The following is a 22261-nucleotide window of genomic DNA, read 5'->3' as shown; positions in this document are numbered from 1 at the left end:
CAGGATCAAATTTGTCTCTATACCAGAGTGCATGTTTAGGGGAGCCAGAGATCAACCCCCACTTTGCTCTTAGTGACTTCTTTAGATCTAGAAACCAAACTGACACCCAGCAGATTAACAAGGGAAAAGCATACAAATTGTATTAGTTCTACATGTACATGGGGATATTCACAAGAGCGTGAAGTCTGAATAAGTAGCCAAAGCAAGATGCTTTTGTATTTTTAGACAAAAAATGATACATTTGAAAAGGAATGACAGGACAAAGAATACCTGGCCAGGGGCAGTAAATTTTCTAGAGGAGTTACTAGGAGATGTATGGAGGATGTGAAACAGGTGGAAGATAGGGTTACTTCATCAAGTACATTTATTCAGGTCTGTTGTAGCCTCCAATTCTTTTTTTTTTTGAAGTGGAGTCTCGCTCTATACCCCAGGCTGGAGTGCAGTGGTGTGATCTCGCTCACTGTAGCATCCGCCTCCAAGGTTTAAGCGATTCTCCTGCGTTAGCCTTCCAAGTAACTGGGACTACAGGCACCTGCCACCACATCCGGTTAATTTTTGTATTTTTAGTAGAGATGGGGTTTCACCGTGTTGGCCAGTCTGGTCTCGAACTCCTGACCTCGGGCGATCTGCCCGCCTGAACCTCCCAAAGTGCTGGGATTACAGGCGTGAGCCACTGTGAGTGGCCTGCAGCCTCCAATTCTAAGTCTCTGGTGATAAGGGTTTTCTTGCCCTGGTATGGACAGGGTGCCCCTCCCAGAGGAATCTGTATCTCTTGCTGCATGGAGGAAGAGACAGGTCAGCTCACCCTTTCTGAAATTACAATTTCTCAACTGTTTTCAACTTGAAATAATTACTATACCAATCTGGCATATTTTGGGATGGCACATTCTTCACTCCTTCACATATCTCTAACTATTTATATAGTAGAAATAAGTTCTCTATTTTGTCAGCAAAGTTGCAAAAGTAATTTATTTCTACTGTCTTTTATTTAATGTTTTTTATCTACCATGTATTTTCTTTACTTTTTTTAATACTTTCCTACCTTCTATTGAGTTACTGATTTATTTTTCACCTCTACTGACTTGAAAGTTGTGTTTAAAAATTAACCTTTATTTATTATGGATTAAAAAGGAGTTTCTCTGATAGAAAAGGTGGGGTTTCAGGTTTATAACATAAAGTTTTATGTGATATAGAAAAAAGTATCAGTAAACAAAGCTTGCTATTTTCTTACAGGCTTACACAATTTTGAAATCAATCTTTTCCCCATCGTAATTACGTAGAAGCTTAAAATTTTTCTTGTTTGTTTCATCCATTTTTCTTTGTATACTTTCCCTTTGGTGGGAAGTTCATAGTTATCAAGTATATTTTCCTCACAGTGGTAAAATTAACAAGAACTTACTTTTGCTTTTTTTATTTATAAAAACAATATCACTTTCTTTTATTCAATCAATGGTTACTCTTTAATTTATAACATGTGTGGCTCAACTTGGTCTAAGATATTGTCAGCCTCTTTTGAACAATACACAATCTGAGAAACTTTATTCCTCCCATTCTTCCTGTTATTATAGTAATTTGGTTTCACCTTTTCAAAAACTCTCTCAACTTAGAGTATTAATTTATTTATTTTAATTTTAATTTTATTTTTTATTTCTTTATTTTTGAGATGAAGTCTCACTCTTGCTGCTCAGGCTGGAGTACAGTGGTGCAATTTCGGCTCACTACAACCTCTGCCTCTGCAACCTCTGCCTCCTGGACTCAAGCAATTCTCCTGCCTCAGCCTCCCGTGTAGCTGGGATTACAGGTACATGCCACCATGCCTGGCTAATTTTTGTATTTTTAGTAGGACAGGGTTTCACCATGTTGGCCAGGCTGGTCTCAACCTCCTGACCTCAAGTGATCTGCCCGCCTCGGCCTCCCAAAGTGCTGGGATGACAGATGTGAGCCACCATGCCCGGCCTCGGTATTTATTATTATTGCTTTTATTTTGTTTTATTTTGACATAGGGTCTCTCTCTGTCACCCACACTGGAGTGTGGTGGCATAAACACAGCTCACTGCAACCTTGACTTCCTGGGCTTCAGCAGTCCTCTCACCTCAGCCTCCTGAGTAGCTGGGACCACAGGCATGTACCACCACATGGCACTAATTAAAAAAATTTTTTTTCAGCCGGGCGCGGTGGCTCAAGCCTGTAATCCCAGCACTTTGGGAGGCTGAGACGGGCGGATCACAAGGTCAGGAGATCGAGACCATCCTGGCTAACACGGTGAAACCCCGTCTCTACTAAAAATACAAAAAACTAGCCGGGCGAGGTGGCAGGCGCCTGTAGTCCCAGTTACTCGGGAGGCTGAGGCAGGAGAATGGCGTAAACCCGGGAGGCGGAGCTTGCAGTGAGCTGAGATCCGGCCACTGCACTCCAGCCTGGGCGACAGAGCAAGACTCTGTCTCAAAAAAAAAAAAAAAAAAAAAAAAAAAAAATTTTTTTTCTGTAGAGCTGAATCTTGCTATGTTGCCCAGACTGGTCTCTAACTCCTGGCCTCAAGCAATCCTCCTGCCTTGGCCTCCAAAAGGGTTGGGATTATAGGTATGAGCCATTGTGTCCAGTCTATTATTGCTTTTTAACAGTCAATATTAATATAGATTTACCAGTATTTTTACTAACTTTTCTGTTTAAAATTAGTACTTACACCAGGTCCTTTCTCCTAGGTCTAATTTCTTTCTTTCTTTCTTTCTTTTTTTCAAGAGGCAGACAGAGCAGGCCTGGTGCAGCAGGGCTGGCCACCAGTTTAATTTTTTCATTTGAAGTGTATATTTGAATTTTTTTTTAAAGCAATGGCTTGTTACTATATATTATTTTAGTGTTTGAAAATATCTTGATTTCAGTCTCACTCTTGAATGAAAGTTTGAGTATAGACTTCTTGGTTATTTTCGCTTAATAATGTGGAGATGCCTATCATTGTGTAGTCTTTTTTATTTTTGTTGAGAAATCTGCTGATAATGTGTTATTGTTCCTTTATAGGAAATCTTATTAATTCTGTTGCTTTTAAGATTTTCTCTCTTTCCAGCGTGGTCGATGTTTCATTTTGTTCAGGTGTATGTAGTTTTTACTTTTTCCTGTCTGGGGCTCAGCGATTATCTACTCAAATATTGCTTTTCTTCCTATTCAAATAGACATATTCCATTACTCTGGAACTCCTTTTAGACATCTATTGGTCTTCCCATCCCATCCTCCGTTTCCTCACAGGATACTGTCCCCACAGAATAGCTTTGCATTTTCTTGGGAATTTGCATTCCCTTTTCATTTCTGGCATCTGAAGATTCTTATATTTTATCAAGAATATCTATATTTTTGTTGCATCAGATGAGACTGGATCATCCAGACTTAACCCACCAGACTGCTGGAAGTCCCATGCAGCAAAAAAAGGTAAAATTTCTGTCTAATTTACAATTAAATGAAGAGACATAGCTAACTTAATATGTAAAGTAAAACTTACGCATCTGTGCGAAGTCTTAGAATTATGAATTAAAATTTCAGCATTTTGGTAATCCCTAGTGTCTAGACTGTTTCCTTTTTTGTGCGTGTGCTTACTTTATAATGAGATTGTAAACCCAGTGGCATTGGGTAAACCTTAGAGGCATCTGGTAAGAATTCAGGCCGGGCGTGGTGGCTCACACCTGTAATCCCAGCACTTTGGGAGGCTGAGGCGGGTGGATCATGAGGTCAGGCGATGGAAACCATCCTGCCTAACACAGTGAAACTCCGTCTCTACTAAAAAAATACCAAAAAAATTAGCCAGGCGTGGTGGCGGGCACCTGTAGTCCTAGTTACTTGGGAGGCTGAGGCAGGAGAATGGCGTGAACCCAGGAGGTGGAGCTTGCAATGAGCAGAGATCGCACCACTGCACTCCAACCTGGGTGACAGAGCAAGTCTACGTCCCAAAAAAAAAAAAAAAAAAAAAAAGAGTGTAAGTCCCTTCCTTGGTTGAAATTTTCACCTATGGAAAAAAATGGTTCTAGAATAATTGTGTGTGTATATATATGTGTGCACGTGTGTGTGTGTGTGTGCATACCTTGAACCATACTTTGTACCATGTAAAAACATCAACTCAACTAAAAATGGATTGCAAATCTCAATGTAAAATTATATAACTATAAAAATACTTGAAGAAAACATTGGCTAGGTGCAGTGACTAATGCCTGTAATCTCAGCACTTCGAGGCTGAGGTGGGAGGATCGATCGAGCCCAGGAGTTTGAGAGCAGCTTAGGCAACATGAAAAAATAAAACCAAAAAAACAAAAAAAACAGTCTCTACAAAAAAAGTACAAAAATTAGCTGAGCATGGTGGCACATGCTTATAGTTCCAGTTACTCAGGAAGCTGAAGTGGGAGGTTCACTGAGCCCAGAAGTTTGAGGCTTCAGTGAGGTATGATCGTGCCACTGCATTCCAGCCTGGAAGACAGACAGAAATCCTGTCTCAAAAAAAAAAAAAAAAAGAAAGAAAATTAAATAAAATAATAAATAAGAAAATATATGAAAACATCTTTGGATTAGGCAAAGATTTCTAAGATACCACACCAAAAGCACAATTTATAAAAGGAAAAAAAATTGATAAATTGAACTTTATCAAAATTGAGAACTCTTTGAAAGACACAATTAAGAAAATTAAAAGACAAGACATAGACTAGGCCAAAGTATTTGCAAACCATATTTCTGACAAAGAACTTGTATTCAAAGTGCATAAAGAATTCTCAAAATTCAGTAAGATAATAGGCAGCGCTTCCCATACACGTACAAGCAGGCAAAAGTTTTGAACAGACACTTTACAAAAAAGTTGTACAGACTACAAATCAATACCTTTTGTAGAAATATGTTTGATATTGTCATAGAGATATGCAAATTAAAGCTGTAATAATATACTGTTAACAGTGGAAGATAGTCCACTGTTACTGGTGGCGAATCCCTGTGGGTCTGCAGCAACCTCAATTCTCGCCTCCTAGAACAAAGAATTCGACTGAGGGGCATAAGGCAGTAAAAGAGACCAAGGCAAGTTTCAGAACAGGAGTGGAAGTTTATTAAAAAGCTTTAGAGCAGGAAAGAAAGGAAAGTATATTCGGAAGAGACCCAAACGGGCACCAAGATGGTTAAGTGCGACATTTAACCTTGATCCTAGAACTTTTTAATTTAATTTAATTTAATTTAATTTTTGAGATAGAGTCTTGCTGTGTCACCAGGCTGGAGTGCAGTGGCCGATCTCGGCTCACTGCAATCTCCGCCTCCTGAGTTCAAGCAATTCTCCTGCCTCCGCCTCCCAAGTAGCTGGGACTACAGGTGTGAGCCACCACGCCGGGCTAATTTTTGTATTTTTAGTAGAGACAGGGTTTCACTGTGTTGGCCAGGATGGTCTTGATCTTTTGACCTCGTGATCTGCCCGCCTCAGCCTCCCAAAGTGCTGGGATTACACGCGTGAGTCACCGTGCCCAGCCGATCCTAGAACTTTATAGACTGGCCCACTTCTGATGTCTAGTACCCCTTTCCCACGATATTTCCCTTAGGGTGGGCTGCCCACAGGCGCAATGCCCTCTATGTGTTTGGGAGGTGAGCACACAGTGTGTTTAGGAAGTTGTAGGCATGCCCATCTGAGGCTTTCTTTCCTTTTCCGGTGGACTGCCTGGGAAGGTCATACTCCATCATTTTGTTTCTTAAAGGGCGTGCCAAGGAAGTTGCCTCTCCCTGGTGTCTACATTCAACTAACGTTTTAGAGTGACAGGTGTAAACTATCAGGAAATGGCTTTTCCCTGGCAATTTATCAGCCTCTCATCAACAATATTGATGATGAATGATTTAATGACTGGTAACTGGCTCTGTGATCATTACTCAAATCTTAATATCTGGACACTCAGAAAGAACGGGAAGAAATTGTGATGATGACATGATGATATCTTTTACTTTTGGACTGAAAGTTAGGTATTTCTTTAAGTTTTATGATATGGCCATGCCATCTAATTATGCCAATATGTCACTGCTGCCAATTTGTCACTTTTAGAGAGGCAATATGATAATTGCCGAGCCATTTCCTGACATTCCTGGTGGAGGGGGAGAGCCCTCTCCTGCCCTGCTCATGCCTGTCTAAATACCTGTTAACAATGCCATTGTTTCCTATTAGAATGGCTCAAACAAATGAACAAACACTGACAATGTCAAGTCCTAGCAAGGATGCAGAGCAACTGGAATTTTCATATATGACTGACAGAAGTGCAAAATGGTCCAGCCACTTTGGAAACACAGTTTGCAATCTTATAAACATATATTTATCATTTGACCCAGCAATTCCACTCCTACGTATTTACCCAAGAGAAATGAAAACTTTGTCACTCAAAAACCTATATATGAATGTTTATAGTGAATGTACACGTCATTACCCAAAACTGGAAACAACATAAATGTCTCTCAACTACTGAATTAATAAGTAAATTGTGGTACATCCATACAATGGAATATCACTTAATAATAAAAAGGATTCAACTATTGATATACACTACAACATGGATGAATCTCAAAGCAGTAATGCTGAAGATAAAAGAAGGCAGACCAAAGAAGGAGTACGTGCTACACAATTTCATTCATATGACATTTCAGGACATGCTAAACTATGCAGACAGAAAACAAATCAGTGGTTTTGAGGACCTGGAGGTAAAGGAAGGGGTGACCATAAAGGGGTAGAAGGGAATTTGTTGAAGTTACGAAATCATTTTTTTAGCTTATATTTATAGTTGTGGTTACACAACCATATGCACTTGTCAAAACTGATAAAACTCAAAAATCTGTAACCCAGAGTTCCAGGGTTTTCCTTTTCCAGAACACATGGTGAAAAAGCACCCAGTTGTGTCCTGTGCGGTGGCTCACGCCTGTAATCCCAGCACTTTGGGAGGCCGAAGCGGGCGGATCACGAGATCAGGAGATTGAGACCATCCTGGCTAATACGGTGAAACCCCATCTCTACCAAAAATACAAAAAATTAGCCTGGCGTGGTGGAGGGCGCCTGTAGTCCCAGCTACTGGGGAGGTTGAGGCGGGAGAATGGCGTGAACCCAGGAGGTGTAGCTTGCAGTGAGCTGAGATCATGCCACTGCACTCCAGCCTGGGCAACAGAGCAAGACTCTGTCTCAAAAAAAAAAAAATAAATAAATAAATAAAAAGAAAAAAAGAAAAAGAAAAAGCATCCAGTTGTAACTGCTGAAGTTTTTGTTGTTTCAGAAAAGTTTAAGGGGTCGGGTGCGGTGGCTCACGGCTATAATCCCAGCACTTTGGGATGCCGAGGAGGGCGGATCACAAAGTCACGAGATGGAGCCCATCCTGGCCAACATGGTGAAACCCTGTCTTATTAAAAATACAAAAATTAGCTGGGCATGGTAACGCGCACTTGTAATCCCAGCCACTCAGGAGGCTGAGGCAGGAGAATCGCTTGAACCCGGGAGCTGAGATTGCGCCGCTGCACTCCAGACTGGGCGACAGAGAGAGACTCTGTCTCCAAAAAAAAAAAAAAAAAAAAAAAAGCAGAAGCCTGATCTCAGACTGGGCCTGAGCTGCGTGGACACCTCTACATATGATGACTCAGCTAACCTGCCTAAGAAAAGCCTTTCTGTCACCTTGGTTTAGGGAGACACTGCTTTGGGGAATTATCCCCGATAGCCTCCTTACTTGTTTTAAGTCATAAAATCCCCTTGTTAAATCTTCTTTGGTTGTGGTATTGGACTGTCACTGGCTAAGTGATCAAACCCACTCATTGTGTGGGTAACAAAACTACACACTAAAACTATAACATTTGGAAATTATGCCCCGATAAACCTGACCGCCCCACAAAAAGCCTTCTCACAATGCTTTTTACAGATTTTTTTTTTTTTTTTTGAGATGGAGTCTCCCACTGTTGCCCGGCTGGAGTGCAGTGCTGAGATCTGGGGGCATCGCAACCTCCGCCTCTGGGGTTCAAGGGATTCTGGCGCTTCAGAATCCTGAGTAGCTGGGATTACAGGCGTGTGACACATGCCCAGCTAATTTTTGTATTTCTTTTTTTTTTTTTCTGAGACGGCGTCTCGCTCTGTCGCCCAGGCTGGAATGCAGTGGCGCGATCTCAGCTCACTGCAAGCTCCGCCTCCCGGGTTTACGCCATTCTCCTGCCTCAGCCTCCCGAGTAGCTGGGACTACAGGCGCCCACCACCTCGCCCGGCTAGTTTTTTGTATTTTTTAGTAGAGACGGGGTTTCACCGTGTTAGCCAGGAAGGTCTCGATCTTCTGACCTCGTGATCCGCCAGCCTCGGCCTCCCAAAGTGCTGGGATTACAGGCTTGAGCCACCGCGCCCAGCCTGATTTTTGTATTTCTTTAGTAAACATGGGGTTTCACCATATTGGTCAGGCTGGTTTGGAACACCTGACCTCAGATGATCTATCTGCCTCAGCCTCCCAAAGCAGTGCTGGGATTATAGGCACCAACCACTGCTGCTGGTCTTTCCTCAGATTTTAATGGTAATACTTGACAGAGCAGGAATATCGCCATCTCGGACAAGCACTGCCATTCTAAAGTTCCCCTTGATCAAAAACCGCCTAAATCCAAAAGGCATCAGCCTAATGGCTAAGGTCAGCATGACCATAAACCACAAATGACATCTCTGACCAGAAACATTCCAACCATAAGATAAACCCCTCCCTGACTGGAGAGATGTCAGCCCCAAGATAACCTTCCCTCCAACCAGAGACATTCCAACCCCGCAATAAACTTCTCCCCCACACAGAAACATGCCAAGCCTGTGCAAGTTCTCTAGCCCTGAACTCTTAAATACTCTTAGTCTGTAAGAGAGTGCCCCTGACTGAAATCGGCCAAAAACCCCTCTCAGGTATATTCTCTAAAATAAACCTGTCTTTGACTGTTGAGCCGCTTTTCATGTTTCCTTCCTCTTTCTTTAACTCTTACAATACTTAAATATGTAAGTTCCTTTTCTTCTGCTATGAAAAAATTGTATCATAACTGAGAAATCAATAAGGATAATAAAAATTAAGATATAAAAATGAGGCCAGCCAGGTATGGTGGCTCACACCTGTAATCCCAGCACTTTGGGAGGCTGAGGCAGGTGGATCACTTGAGGTCAAGAGTTCCAGACCAGCCTGGCCAATATGGCAAAACCCTGTGTCTACAAAAAATACAAAAATTAGCCGGGCGTGATGGCGTGTGCCTGTAGTCCCAGTTACTCGGGAGGCTGAGGCAGGAGAATCGCTCAAACCTGGGAGGTGGAGGTTGCAGTGAGCTGAGATCTCACCACTGCACTCCAGCCTGGGTGACACAGTGAGACTCCATCTCAAAAAATAAATACATAAATAAATATAAAATGGAAAGCATTTGCAATACAAAATCTGTGTGCTTTAAGGTAAGTCCTAACTAAAGACAAGGAATAAATGTTTATTTATGTTTCAATTGGTTTCACTTTTTGATTTTATGAGTTAAATGTCAATGAAAAATTTTTTTCAGATACATAGTACTGTTTCATTTTTCTTTTAAATAATGTTGATGCTGAAATTTCTGAAATAAACCCAGCTTGCCACCTTCAGGCCATTGAAAGATTTACAGAGACCATAGTCAGAACACTAATACTGCATCTTTCTCAATAATCCATAATGAATAATATCTTGATCCCTCTGTTGTGCGTTTGTCAAATGCACTCTATCTAGAATCTTTCCCTAGCATTTACTGGAATCTTCCCAACTTTCAAAGCTCAGTTCAAATGTCACTAACTCCTAGAAGGCTTCACTGATCACTCTAGCCAGTTTTTCCTCCTCTAAATATGTTATCTCCTTGATTACGTGTAATGTCATTGAAAGTAATAACCATGTCCTACACATATTTTATGCCTCTGCGTGGCTACTAAAAAGGGTGCATATAAGAATTGCGCATTTTAGCCGGGTGCGGTGGCTCATGCCTGTAATCGCAGCACTTTGGGAGGCTGAGGTGGTTGGATCACCTGAGGTCAGGAGTTTGAGACCAGCATGGCCAACATGGTGAAACCCCGTCTCTACTAAAAATATAAAAATTAGCCGGGCATAGTAGCAGGTGCTTGTAATCCCAGCTACTCAGGAGGTTGAGGCAGGAGAATTGCCTGAACCTGGGAGGCAGAGGTTGTAGTGAGCTGAGATCGCGCCATTGTACTCCAGCCTGGGTGACAAGAGTAAGACTTCATCTCAAAAAAAAAAACAAAAAGAATTGTGCATTATAATATATACTGAATGAACACATAAATGAATAAATAGGAAGCTAGAGTAAACATTGAGCTTTCACTTGGAAGAGGCCCCATTTTACTAGTAAATTAATGGGAATTCTACACATATATTAAAGATTATATGCGCAATTTTCATTGACAACTAGCAGGGTCTCAATCTCTATTAAGCTCTCAAACAATATTGTTGATGAATGATTTAATGAGTATTTGGTCACTGGCTCTGTGATAACTACTCAAATCTTAATATCTAGACACTTAAAGAGAAGAAGGTGTGATTATATCTTTTACATTTTTTTTTTTGAGACAGTCTCACTCTGTCGCCCAGGCTGGAGTGCAGTGGCACAATCTCGGCTCACTGCAAACTCTGCCTCCTGGGTTCAAGCGATTCTTGTGCCTCAGCCTCCTGTGTAAGCTGGGATCACTGGCAAGTACCACCACGGCGGGCTAACTTTTGTATTTTTTTGTAGAGATGGGGTTTTACCATGTTGGCCAGGCTGGTCTTGAACTCCTGACCTCAGGCGATCTGCCTGCCTTGGCCTCCTAAAGGGCTGGGGTTACAGGTGTGAGCTATCACACCTGGCTGATTTTTTTTTTTACTTTTGGACTGAAAGTTAGATATTTCTCTGTTTTATGATATGGCCATACCATCTAATTATTTTCCTCCAAACCCCCAAGTTGCTACTATAAGCTTGTTAATAAAATATGTAACTGCGGTATGTAGTCCACCACTATATGACTCAGAAAAATTCCCAAATTTTTTGTCTAGTTCCATCTAGTTTAGGGCATGAGGTTTTCTTTCATGTTTACTTTCTCTCTAGAATGAAGTTCCCCTCCCTGTCTTTCAAGGTCTACATGTATCCAGGACTACTAGATGAAAAACTGGTCATAGATGTTTGTTTCTGATTTATTTTTAATTGGGAAGGGAATGGTCCACACTTGAGAATGGTTTATCTTCTCGAATTCCTTCCATTAGAACTTTTCTTTTTTTCTTTTTTCTTTCTTTTCTTTTTTTCTGAAACAGGGTCTCACTCTGTCACCCAGGCTGGTGTGCAATGGCACCATCACGGTTCACTGCAGTCTTGTCCTACTGGGCTCAAGTGATTCTCCTGCCTCAGCCTCCCAAGTAGCTGGGAATACCGGCATGCACCTCCAAGCCTGGCTAATTTTTGTATTTTTTGTAGAGATGAGTCTTGAGATGGGGTCTCACTATGTTGCACAGGCTGGTCTCAAACTCCTCGTCTCAAGCAATCCACCTGCCTTGGCCTCCCAACGTGTTGGGATTACAGGCATGAACCACCACACCTGGCCCCATTAGAACTTTCTAACAAAAGATGATCTTTCTCGTGCCCCATAGGAGGGCTGTTTATCCCTTCTGTCAGTCCTTCCTTTCTCATTATATCCTCCCCACTCTCTGCCCTCTGCCTAGGCCCAGGCTTATCCATTGGAGAAAGGAAGTAATCAGTAATTTGAGCATGCACAGAAGGCTCTGGTTTGGGACCTCAGGTCAAGAGTCTTTGGATTTTTGTTTCTGCTTTGTTGAGGGCTGAAGAGGAAGATAGGCCTATGGGTTACCAGTGAGATAGAAAAAGGGGAGAAAAATACAGAAAAACAATCAGATTCACATTTTGGGATACAAATCCACCACAAATGCAAGTTTATAATACCTATCTGGGCTAAAAGTTTGTTCTCTCTCCTCCAGTCCTATATCCTTCCTCAAAATGTGAACTTGGTATTTCTCCTTCATCAGTATCTCTGTTTCAACTCTCCTGAACACATCTTCTCATTGTACCCCAATACTTTCATTGACCAAGTCTTTTCTTAATCATCACATATACACTGTAGTAGCGGCATCTTTTTCCAGCTACTCTTTTCTCTCCCTTTCATTTACCCTAGTTGATTCTAACCAGCCATCCCCAAGTGTATTAGGTACATTTTCAGTTTACTCTTGAATTCTCATTTACTCACAGTCTGGCTTCTGTCTGCTTCTCTTTACCAAGACAAGTCTTGTTTTGGTCCAATTAATGAGTTTTTAAAAAATCCACGTAGTTTGATACCATTGCTCACTCCTGTGAACAATTAGGTTCTGTTATTAATTAGGTTTGTACATATCACCATTTTTTTGCATTTTAAACTTTCTGGTTGTGACTGTAATAATATCTTTGATAATTTTCCTTTCTTGTGTGGGTTTTACTTACTCCTTTTAACCATCACAACAGTGGTCCTATACTTTCCTTTCTTTCCTGAAGATGATTTAAAAATTTTCTTCCATTTTTGTAAATCTTTAATATTGAGCCTCTTTCCTGTCTCCTTTGGATGCTCTGAAACAGGTTGCTTGGATTGTAGAATATTTTGAAAGACTGCTTATGAAGCAATAGCAGCAGGGGGCAATTCAGACTTCTTACACTTCTTTAAATACCAGTTCTTTTAGTTGTCTTTTTTGTTTGTTTGTTTTTGTTTTTTTTTCTGAGACAGAGTCTTACTCTGTTGTCCAGGCTGGAGTACACTGGTGAGATCCTGGCTCACTGCAACCTCCACCTCCTGGGTTCAAGTGATTCTCCTCCGTCAGCCTCCTGAGTAGCTGGGATTACAGGTGGCTGTTACCATCCTAGGCTAATTTTTTTGTATTTTTAGTAGAGATGGGGTTTCACCATGTTGGCCAGGCTGGTCTCAAACTCCCGACCTCAGGTGATCTGGCCACCTCGGTCTCCCAAAGTCCTGAGATAACAGGCCTGGCCTCAGGTTTTTAATTTAACCCAAAGAAAAGAAATAGATTCAATGTCGTTGGGGACACTGACCTTTCTTCCCAGATTCAATCCATGTATTTTCTATTTTTACTCTGTACTTCAGTTTTGTTTGTCATTGTAATTTGTGAACTCACTGGTTAGGAAATAATTGTTGGTCTTCTAATTTAGAATAGCCCCAAGCACATGGTTATTAATGGTAACATGCTTTAAATGTCCTTGGTTATAAAAGGAATAATGTTAAACATCACTTGAATTTTTTGCTTTTATTTTTCTTCATTTTTGGCTTGCAGGTTTTATATTGTATACTCTCAATAGGTGGTTCTCATACAAGAATGGAGTCAGTTCTATCAGAGTTACAAACACTGGAAGAAGATGCATTATTTTGGCACCAAGATCTAAATAGTTCCATTTCCCAATGCAGTTTAGTGGTTATTAGTGTGACTTTGAATCTTGGCCCTCTTAGTTCTTTGTTTTGTTACCACAGGCAAGTTTCTAACACAAAAATTAGGGATAGTAATAACCAAATTCTGTGAGTTTTTTGAAAAATAAAGGAAATAATTTACAGTTGAAACCTGAACAAGGTGGGGATAGGGGCACGAATCTTTTGCACTGTCAAAATCTGCATATAACTTTTTTTTTTTTCTTGGAGACAGAGTCTCGCTGTCACCCAGGCTGGAGTGCAGTGGCGCGATCTCGGCTCACCCCAACTTCTGTCTCCCAGGTTCAAGTGGTTCTTCTGCCTCAGCCTCCCAAGTAGCTGGGACTACAGGCACACACCACCACACCTAGCTAATTTTTTTTGTATTTTTAGGAGAGATGGGGTTTTGCCATGTTGCCCAGGCTGGTCTTGAATTCCTGAACTCAGGCAATCTGCCCGCCTTGGCCTCCCAAAGTGCTAGGATTACAGGTGTGAACCACTGCATTGGGCCAAAATCTGTGTATTACTCAATTCCCCAGAGCTTAACTATTAATACCAACTATTGCCTGGAAGTCTTACAGATAACATAAACAATTAATACATATTTTGTATACATATTATATACTGTATTCTTAACATAAAGCAAGCTAGATAAAATAAAATATTAAGAAAATCATAAGGAAGAGAAAATATATTTACTGTCTGTTAAGTGTAAGTGGATCATCATAAAGGTTTCCATTCTGTTCAGTAGGCTGAAGAGAAGGAGGAGGAAGACAAAGGGTTGATCTTGCTATCTCCAGCTTAGCAGGTGCAGAAGAAAATCTGCCTACAAGTGGACCTGTGAAGTTCAAACCTGTATTGTTCCAGGGTCAACTGTATCAGAAAGATTTGATTACTATGAGCTAAGTGGTAATCATCATTGGTCCGGAATGATGATTTTTAGAAAGTGATTTTATTATATCACTGATAGAGATGCCCTATACCAAAATACTGGGATTACCAATACCTTCCTTGCCTGTACTACAAATGTATTTTTGCCATTTTGGTTTCTGTTTCTCTATTTTGAATTCTGTTTCTATATTTTGAAATCCTAACATGATCCAGAAGGCTGGGAGATGCTCCTAATGAAAGAGAGAAACCTGGAATATTCTCCTATTTACCAGATTGCTTCCTCTCATACCCACATTTTGAGATATAAAGTTGTCACAAAGTTCCAACTTATTTGGTATCATTCAAAATCTGATGAGCTTGCATTTTAAGAAGTGTTGATCAGTCCCATTTAAGAGCAGTTGGTATGAGTTACTTTATTTTACTTTATTTTTTGAGACGGAATCTCGCTCTGTTGCCCAGGCTGGAGTGCAGTGGCACGATCTTGGCTCACTGCAACCCCTGCTCCTAGGTTCAAGCGATTCTCCTGCCTCAGCCTTCTGAGTAGCTTGGATTACAGGCACTTGTTACCACACTCGGCTATTTTTTTTTTTTTTTTGTATTTTTAATAGAGATTGGGTTTCACCATATTGGCCAGGCTGGTCTCGAACTCCTGATCTCAAGTGATCCACCTGTCCCAGCCTCCCAAGGTGCTGGGATTACAGGCATGAGCCACCATGCACGGCCATGACTTCGCTTCAAATGAGCACAGAAAAATCTGGGGATCCAACAGCCTTATGGCACATCTTTTGAAGCCTGGTCACACAGTGGGGTCTTTAGGTGATGGCGAAGTGACAGTTTTGAGTTGTTTTCTTTGGTAGTAAGTGTTGGTTAATTCTAACAGCAGGAACAATTCAGGAGTCCAAGAAACAATCTTGTTCACATTGCATTGATTTTGTTACAGTTGACACTAATTTAAAAATTGGCAGGCTCTAGAACAGAAAGACCTGTCCCCAAAGTACCTTTTCTGAAAAAGTTGCCCTGCCTCAGATGTCGTGTATCTGTTGAACTTTTCAGCTACTGTGGTTTCCAAGGAATGCACCTCTATCAAAAATGAGCTGAATTCCTAAGGAAGTCATTTATTCATTCCTCCATTCCAGCAAAGTCAACAAATATTGACAGCCCACCTTGAATCACTGGGACCCTGGATGTAGTGGTGTTTACATATTCCGGCTCTTTTTGGGGGCTTTACAATCTAGCTGGGCAGAAGAGGAAACATGCAAATAAATTAAATTCAGGGTCCTGTGAGGGAAGTGAACAGCCTTGGCGACCTAAGTTTTGATAATAACACGACTAAAAGCTCGGCTCCACAACTCAGTAGCTGTGTGTCTTGGACAGGTCATATCAGATCAGGAAAGGTGAAGCGAGAATGAGTTGCCGAACGCAGCACTCCAGGATCATGGTTCCAGCTCCAGGCAGAGGGTCACATTGTGTCAGGGGTGCCAAGACAGAATAGCCTGCAGAGACCAGTGTGGCGTTGAAAAAGGTGTGGTCGCGACCTTTGGCGCCGGAGAGGCGAAACAAGAGGGGGTCTTCGGGCCCTCAGGTATGCCTCAGCCGCCCGAGGCGAAGCGCACGTGGCAGTTGGCGGGAAATCCCTGGGGGTGGAGCCTTGGCTCGCGGCCCGGCCGCCCCGTGCCACGTCATCGAGCAGCTCCCCCCTCCCTTTGCTACAAGTCGCACGCGCGGAAGTAAACACCGCTACGTCATCAGGGCGCGTCCTCGCCTTTCCCCTCCCATCTCCTCAGATCGGTGGACGTGCTCGCCTCCACTCGGGGCCAGGTCTATGTCCCGGTTTCCCGCAGTCGCGGGCAGGGCGCCAAGGCGGCAGGAGGAGGGTGAGCGGTCAAGAGACCTCCAGGAAGAGCGGCCCTCGGCTGTTTGCATCGCCGATAGAGGTGCGGTCCGCGGGACGGTACGGAAGCCAGCGGGAGTTACGCGTGGGGGTTTTGAGGGGGATGAAAGTACGCCTTTGGCCGGCTGAGAAGAGTAGTGAGGAAGCCGTGGCGTTCTCCTGGCTTTCCAAGCCCGAGGCGAACTTTGCGTCCAATGAGCACTTTGCCTTAGAGGGGGGCGGTCCCAGAACCAAGTTGGGCGAAAACCTTACTGGGGGGCGAAAAAGTGAACCCCAACGCCCGAAATGCATTCTGTTCTTAAACAGGCTCACAAACCCTTTGTTCTCTACCCATTCATCCTCCCCCCTCCTTCGTCGGGCCGCCAGCCTGCCTTTGGGTACGGTATGAAGGGAGCCAGTTTCCAGGAGCCAGTTTCCATGGTTACCCACCACTTGGCCTTCTGGGATATCAGTCACTCTGAACAGGGACCTAACTTGAACCATGAATCAGAAGCAAACACAGGTGGCTTCTAATCCAGCTGAGAATTTTGTGCTGTGTTCCAGTTTTTGGTCTGTTGTTAAATAAAATTGGATTTTGTGCTTCTGTGTAAGTATGCATGTGTATACGTTGCCTTGAGCTATACTTGGTTTGAAAAGTACTTTGAGTTACGCGTGAACAAATGCTCAAGTTGCTGAATTTCACCAAAAAGTTGTTCTGGGCTCATTAACCCTCACTTACAAATTGTACATGAGCGATTTAACTGAGAAGTCATGGATGATCCCTTCCAGCCCTAAAATTCAATATTGCCTTTCTGGTTTCAGTCCTGAGAAGTTGAGTCAGAGATATCTTTACAAGTCTTTTAATTGACTTGTTTTTCTGTTATTACAGAAGAGAAAGGATGCACGTCCCAGGAGGGAGGAACTACTCCAACTTTTCCTATTCAGAAACAAAGAAAAAAGATTATTCAAGCTGTGAGGGACAATTCATTCCTTATTGTTACTGGAAATACAGGAAGTGGTAAAACAACTCAACTTCCAAAATATCTATATGAAGCAGGTGAATTTTTTCTGTTCTAATATTGGAAATATTTTTAAAATATCCTGTTTTCAAAGGCCAGTAGGAATTCTGTACTCCATGGTTGCCTACTATTTGCTTTATAGTCCCTCTTCTCTTGGCACACCCCCTTCCCCTATGTCTCCCTTGCTTCTTTATGGTCTATTTCAGGTTCAGGAATTAGTTGGAATGGCAGATTTTCCCATTTTTAATTACCATAATAATCTCAAATAGAATTACATCTAGATATTAATTCCATTTTATAGAATAAGGTTGTCTAGCAGTAAACTATTAACCATTGGATACTGAATTAATTTTGAGGGGGAAGAGATATGTGATGTCTGTTGCTGCCATTAGTACTTCTTGGTTCTTTAGAGCATTATCAGGTAAATATTTATCACCTGACTTTGCCGGCACAAGCCAACTAACAAATTACCTTTAAAATATGTTAAATAAAATTAATAGGAGGTCTTTGGTTTGGACTGATCCCCCGCACTAGACCCAACAGACCAAACCAAAATGGAGTTACTCATACTGAAGTTCCACACCACCAAGTCTAGAAACTAAATTTTTCATCTAATCTGAGAAATCAGGAGAAAGAGATAATAGCCAAATCCCCAAACAGACCAGTTTTAGCCAGCATCAAGAAGTTTCCTCTGCTTTAACTTTTACAAAAAAAGTAACTTTGAAATTAGCAATCTGCTTTTTATTTTCTGTTTCTGCTTTCCTCAGCCCTTTTCTGTCTATACAATCCGCCTCCTCTGCTCAGCTCATTGGAACACTCATTCTATTTTATGAGATGATGAGTTGATGTGATTCTAGAGTTGGAATCACAAAAGCCAATTAAAAATTTTTGGTCGGGCACGGTGGCTCACCCCTGTAATCCCAGCACTTTGGGAGGCGGAGGCGGGCGAATCACGAGGAAAGGAGATCGAGACCATCCTGGCTAACACAGTGAAACCCCGTCTCTGCTAAAAATACAAAAAGAAAAATTAGCTGGGCGTGGTGGCTGGTGCCTGTAGTCCCAGCTACTCAGGAGGCTGAGGCAGGAGAATGGCGTGAACCCAGGAGGCGGAGCTTGCAATGAGCCGAGATCACGCCACTGCTCTCCAGCCTGGGAGACGGAGTGAGACTCCGTCTCAAAAAAAAAATGAATAAATAAAAATAAAATTTAAAAAATTTTTTTAGGCCGGGCACGGTGGCTCAAGCCTGTAATCCCAGCGCTTTGGGAGGCCAAGGTGGGTGGATCACGAGGTCAGCAGTTTGAGAGCAGCCTGGCCAACATGGTGAAACCCCGTCTCTACTAAAAATACAAAAATTAGGCATGGTGGCGGGCGCCTGTAATCCCAGCTACTCGGGAGTCTGAGGCAGGAGAATTGCTTGAACCCAGGAGGCGGAGTTTGCAGTGAGCTGAGACCATGCCTTTGCACTCCAGTCTGGGAGACAGAGTGAGACTCTGTGTCAAAAAAAAAAAAGATTAAATTTGTTGTAATTTTGTCTTTTGACAAGTGTCTTTCAGTATGACAGAACTTTCTGTCATAAGGTTTGTGAAGAACAGTATTACATTGGATATGATTTGCCTTAAACAATAACATATATTATTCTAATGCTTCTTGGGAGATGCCTTCTAAGACCACTCAATGCCTGAAACTGCCAATAATACCAAACCTGCATATACTATGTTTTTTCCTGTACATACATACATACCTGTGATAAAGTTTACTTTATAAATTAGGCACAGTAAGAGATTAACAGCAACCACAATAAAATAGAACAGTTATGACAGTATACTGTAGTAAAAGTTTTGTGAGTGTGGTCTCTCTGTCTCTCAAAGTGCTGTAATTTTGGATCTCCATTGACTATAGGTAACTGAAACACTGGAAAGCAAAACCAAGGGTAAAGAGGGACTACCGTGTTAGTAAGAATGGAAACACGCCATCAATTTTAAGATGCAGCTCCATTCCCAAAGATATTAAAATGGTATATGGAAGGTGTATAGCTATAGATATAAATATAGATTTTTTTTTGAGATGAGATCTTACTGTGTTGCCCAGGCTGGTCTCAAACTCCTGAGTTCAAGCAGTCCTCCTACCTCAACCTCCTGAGTAGCCAGGGTCCTGAGTAGCTGGGATTACAGGTATGTACCACTGCTCCCAGCAGAAAGGTGGCATATTTAAATCCAGTTTTAGGCCAGGCACGGTGGCTCACGCCTGTATTCCCAGCACATTGGGAGGCTGAGGCAGGTGGATCACCTGAGGTCAGGAGTTCAAGACCAGCCTGGCCAACATGATGAAACCCCATCTCTACTAAAAATACAAAATTAGCTGAGTGTGGTGGCTTGCGTCTGTAATCCCAGTTACTCAGGAGGCTGATGCAGGAGAATTGCTTGAACCCAGGAGGTAGGGGTTGCAGTGAGCTGAGATTGTGCCACTGCACTCCCACGTGGACAACAGAGCAAGACTCTGTCTAATAAATAAATAAATAAATAAATCCAGTTTTACTCTTGTGGCAAAGGTAAATTTATTTTGGGAAGTGTGTGGAATTTTATGAATTCCTATGTGTCAAAATTCTTGGCTTACCTTTAGAGTAGATTTTTAGACAGAAAAAACAAAACCAAACAAAGTGAAATCTAATTAAAAAAAAAAAAAAAAAAATATATATATATACAGGCGCCTGCCACCTCGCCCGGCTAGTTTTTTGTATTTTTTAGTAGAGACGGGGTTTCACCATGTTAGCCAGGATGGTCTCGATCTCCTGACCTCGTGATCCGCCCGTCTCGGCCTCCCAAAGTGTTGGGATTACAGGCTTGAGCCACCGCGCCCAGCCTAAAAATATATTTTTTACAAAAAATTAGGTGTGGTGGCGTGCGCCTGTAATCCTAGCTGCTCAGGAGGCTGAGGCAGGAGAATTGCTTGAATCTGGGAGGTGAAAGTTGCAGTGAGCCGAGATTGCGCCACTGCACTCCAGCCTGGGCGACAGAGCAAGACTCTGTCTGTTATCTAGCAAGACTCTAGCTGGCACAAGCCTGTTATCCCAGCTACTTGGGAGGCTGAGGCAGGAGAATCATTTGAACCCGGTACGCGGAGGTTGCGGTAAGCTGAGATCGCACCATTGCACTACAGCCTAGGCAACAAGAGTGAAACTCCGTCTCAAAAAAATATATATATATATATTTTTTTTTTAAATTTTTATTTTGAGTGGTTACTAATATGTATTATTTTAAATTAATATTTAAATTTTCATGGTGTGGACGTAGCAATGTGTTTTTAATTTGCAGGATATTCTTTTGGAAACATTCAAGCAGTTTTGTATTCATTGGCCAAAAACAATTTAGCTCTAATGGGAAGACAATTGCTAACATTGTTGTATTTCTTTATCTCTGGTTTTGATAGGGTTTTCACAACATGGTATGATTGGTGTAACTCAACCACGAAAAGTAGCTGCTATATCAGTTGCTCAGAGAGTAGCTGAAGAAATGAAATGCACTTTGGGATCCAAAGTAGGATACCAAGTTCGTTTTGATGATTGCAGCTCTAAGGTACAAAAGTCTTGTTGGTATTTGTTTCTTTTCTTTTTCGGGACATGGCCTCGCTCTGTCGCCCAGCCTGGAGTGCGTGGCACAATCATGGCTCTCTGTAACCTCTACCTTCTGGGCTCAAGTCACCTCCTACCTCAGCCCCTTGAGTAGCTGGGACTACAGGAGCATGCCACTATGCCCAGCTAATACTATAAACTTAACGGAAAGAGTGGAGAGAGTTCTGAAAGATTTTTAACTTCAAAGTTCAATATATATTTTAAATAATTTATTTTTGTCATTCATTGTTAATGCTTTAGCTCTCAAGTGTCTGATATTCATCCCATTTTCTCCTTCCTTAGTTTATAAATGACAGTTTATTTTCTTAAGATTCTCTTATTTATGTTTTTTAACTGTAAGGTTTCTTGACGTGTAGGTTTTTAAAATGCTTTATTGTAATAAAATATATATAACTTAAAATTGACCATTTTACCATTTTGGTATACAATTCAGTGCCATTAAGTATGTTCACAATGGGCTGGGTGCGGTGGCTCACTCCTGTAATCCCAACACTTTGGGGTCCGAGGCAGGTGGGATCACCTGAGGTCGGGAGTTCAAGACCTGCCTGATCGACATGGAGAAACCCTGTCTCTGCTAAAAATACAGAATTAGCCAGGCATGGTGGTGCATGCCTGTAATCCCAGCTACTCAGGAGGCTGAGGCAGGAGAATGGCTTGAACCTGGGCTGAGGCAGGAGAATGGCTTGAACCTGGGAGGCGGAGGTTGCGGTGAGCCGAGATCGCACCACTGCACTCCAGCCTGGGCAACAAAAGCAAAACTCCATCTCAAAAAAAAAAAAAAAAAAAAGTTCACAGTGTTGGGTAACCATCACCATTTCTACTTTCAGAACTTTTTTTTTATCATCCCAAACAGAAACTCTTATCTATTAAACAATAGATTAAAACCCCCATTTCTCCCTCCCCCTAGCCTCTGGTAACTTTTTTTTTTTGAGACAAAGTCTCACAGTGTTGCCTGGGCTGGAGTGCAGTGGCGCGACCTCCACTCCCTGCAACCCCCGCCTCCCAGGTTCTAGTGATTCTCCTGCCTCAGCCTCCCAAGTAGCTGGGATTACAGGCTCCTACCACCACACCCAGATAATTTTTTGCATTTTTAGTAGAGATGTGGTTGGTCTCAAATTCCTGACCTCATGATCTACCCCCCTCATCCTCCCAAAGGTTTACTGGGATTACAGGGTGAACCACCATGCCCTGCTTAACTTCTATTCTACTTCCTGTATCTACAAATTTGCCTACTCTGGCTACCTCATACAACTGGAATCACACAGTATTTTGTACTTTGTATCTCTCTTATTTCACTGATTATGTTTTCAGGTTCATTTATTTTGTGTGTCTGTATTCTTGAAGTCAGTGGAAAGCTGAGTTAACAAAATCAATCAATTAACAAAATCAGCAAGTGTTAAGCATCTTCTATATTCATGGCACCAACAAATTT

General features: G+C 42.0%; 1 protein-coding gene across 4 annotated transcripts in view; it reads left to right on the top strand.

Moving 5' to 3' along the window:
* Positions 1-15991: 15991 nt before the first annotated feature.
* DHX40 (DEAH-box helicase 40) overlaps positions 15992-22261 on the top strand; it is a 42220-nt gene continuing 35950 nt past the window's right edge. The window contains exons 1-3 of one of the 4 annotated variants that reach the window (XM_023204644.3): positions 15992-16245; positions 17071-17238; positions 20628-20773. In XM_023204644.3, the coding sequence (XP_023060412.1) occupies positions 16134-16245; positions 17071-17238; positions 20628-20773 (426 nt within the window). In that variant the 5' untranslated portion in view covers positions 15992-16133. Of the gene's footprint in view, positions 16263-17070; positions 17239-20627; positions 20774-22261 lie in introns of all 4 variants that reach the window. The other 3 variants (XM_023204645.2, XM_023204646.2, XM_023204647.2) reach the window with 3 other exon arrangements.

This window comes from Piliocolobus tephrosceles, chromosome 16, assembly GCF_002776525.5.
Source record: "Piliocolobus tephrosceles isolate RC106 chromosome 16, ASM277652v3, whole genome shotgun sequence".
Lineage (NCBI taxonomy): Eukaryota > Metazoa > Chordata > Mammalia > Primates > Cercopithecidae > Piliocolobus > Piliocolobus tephrosceles.
The sequence above is the reverse complement of the archived record's forward strand: the minus strand, read 5'-3'. Positions and strand labels throughout refer to the sequence as shown.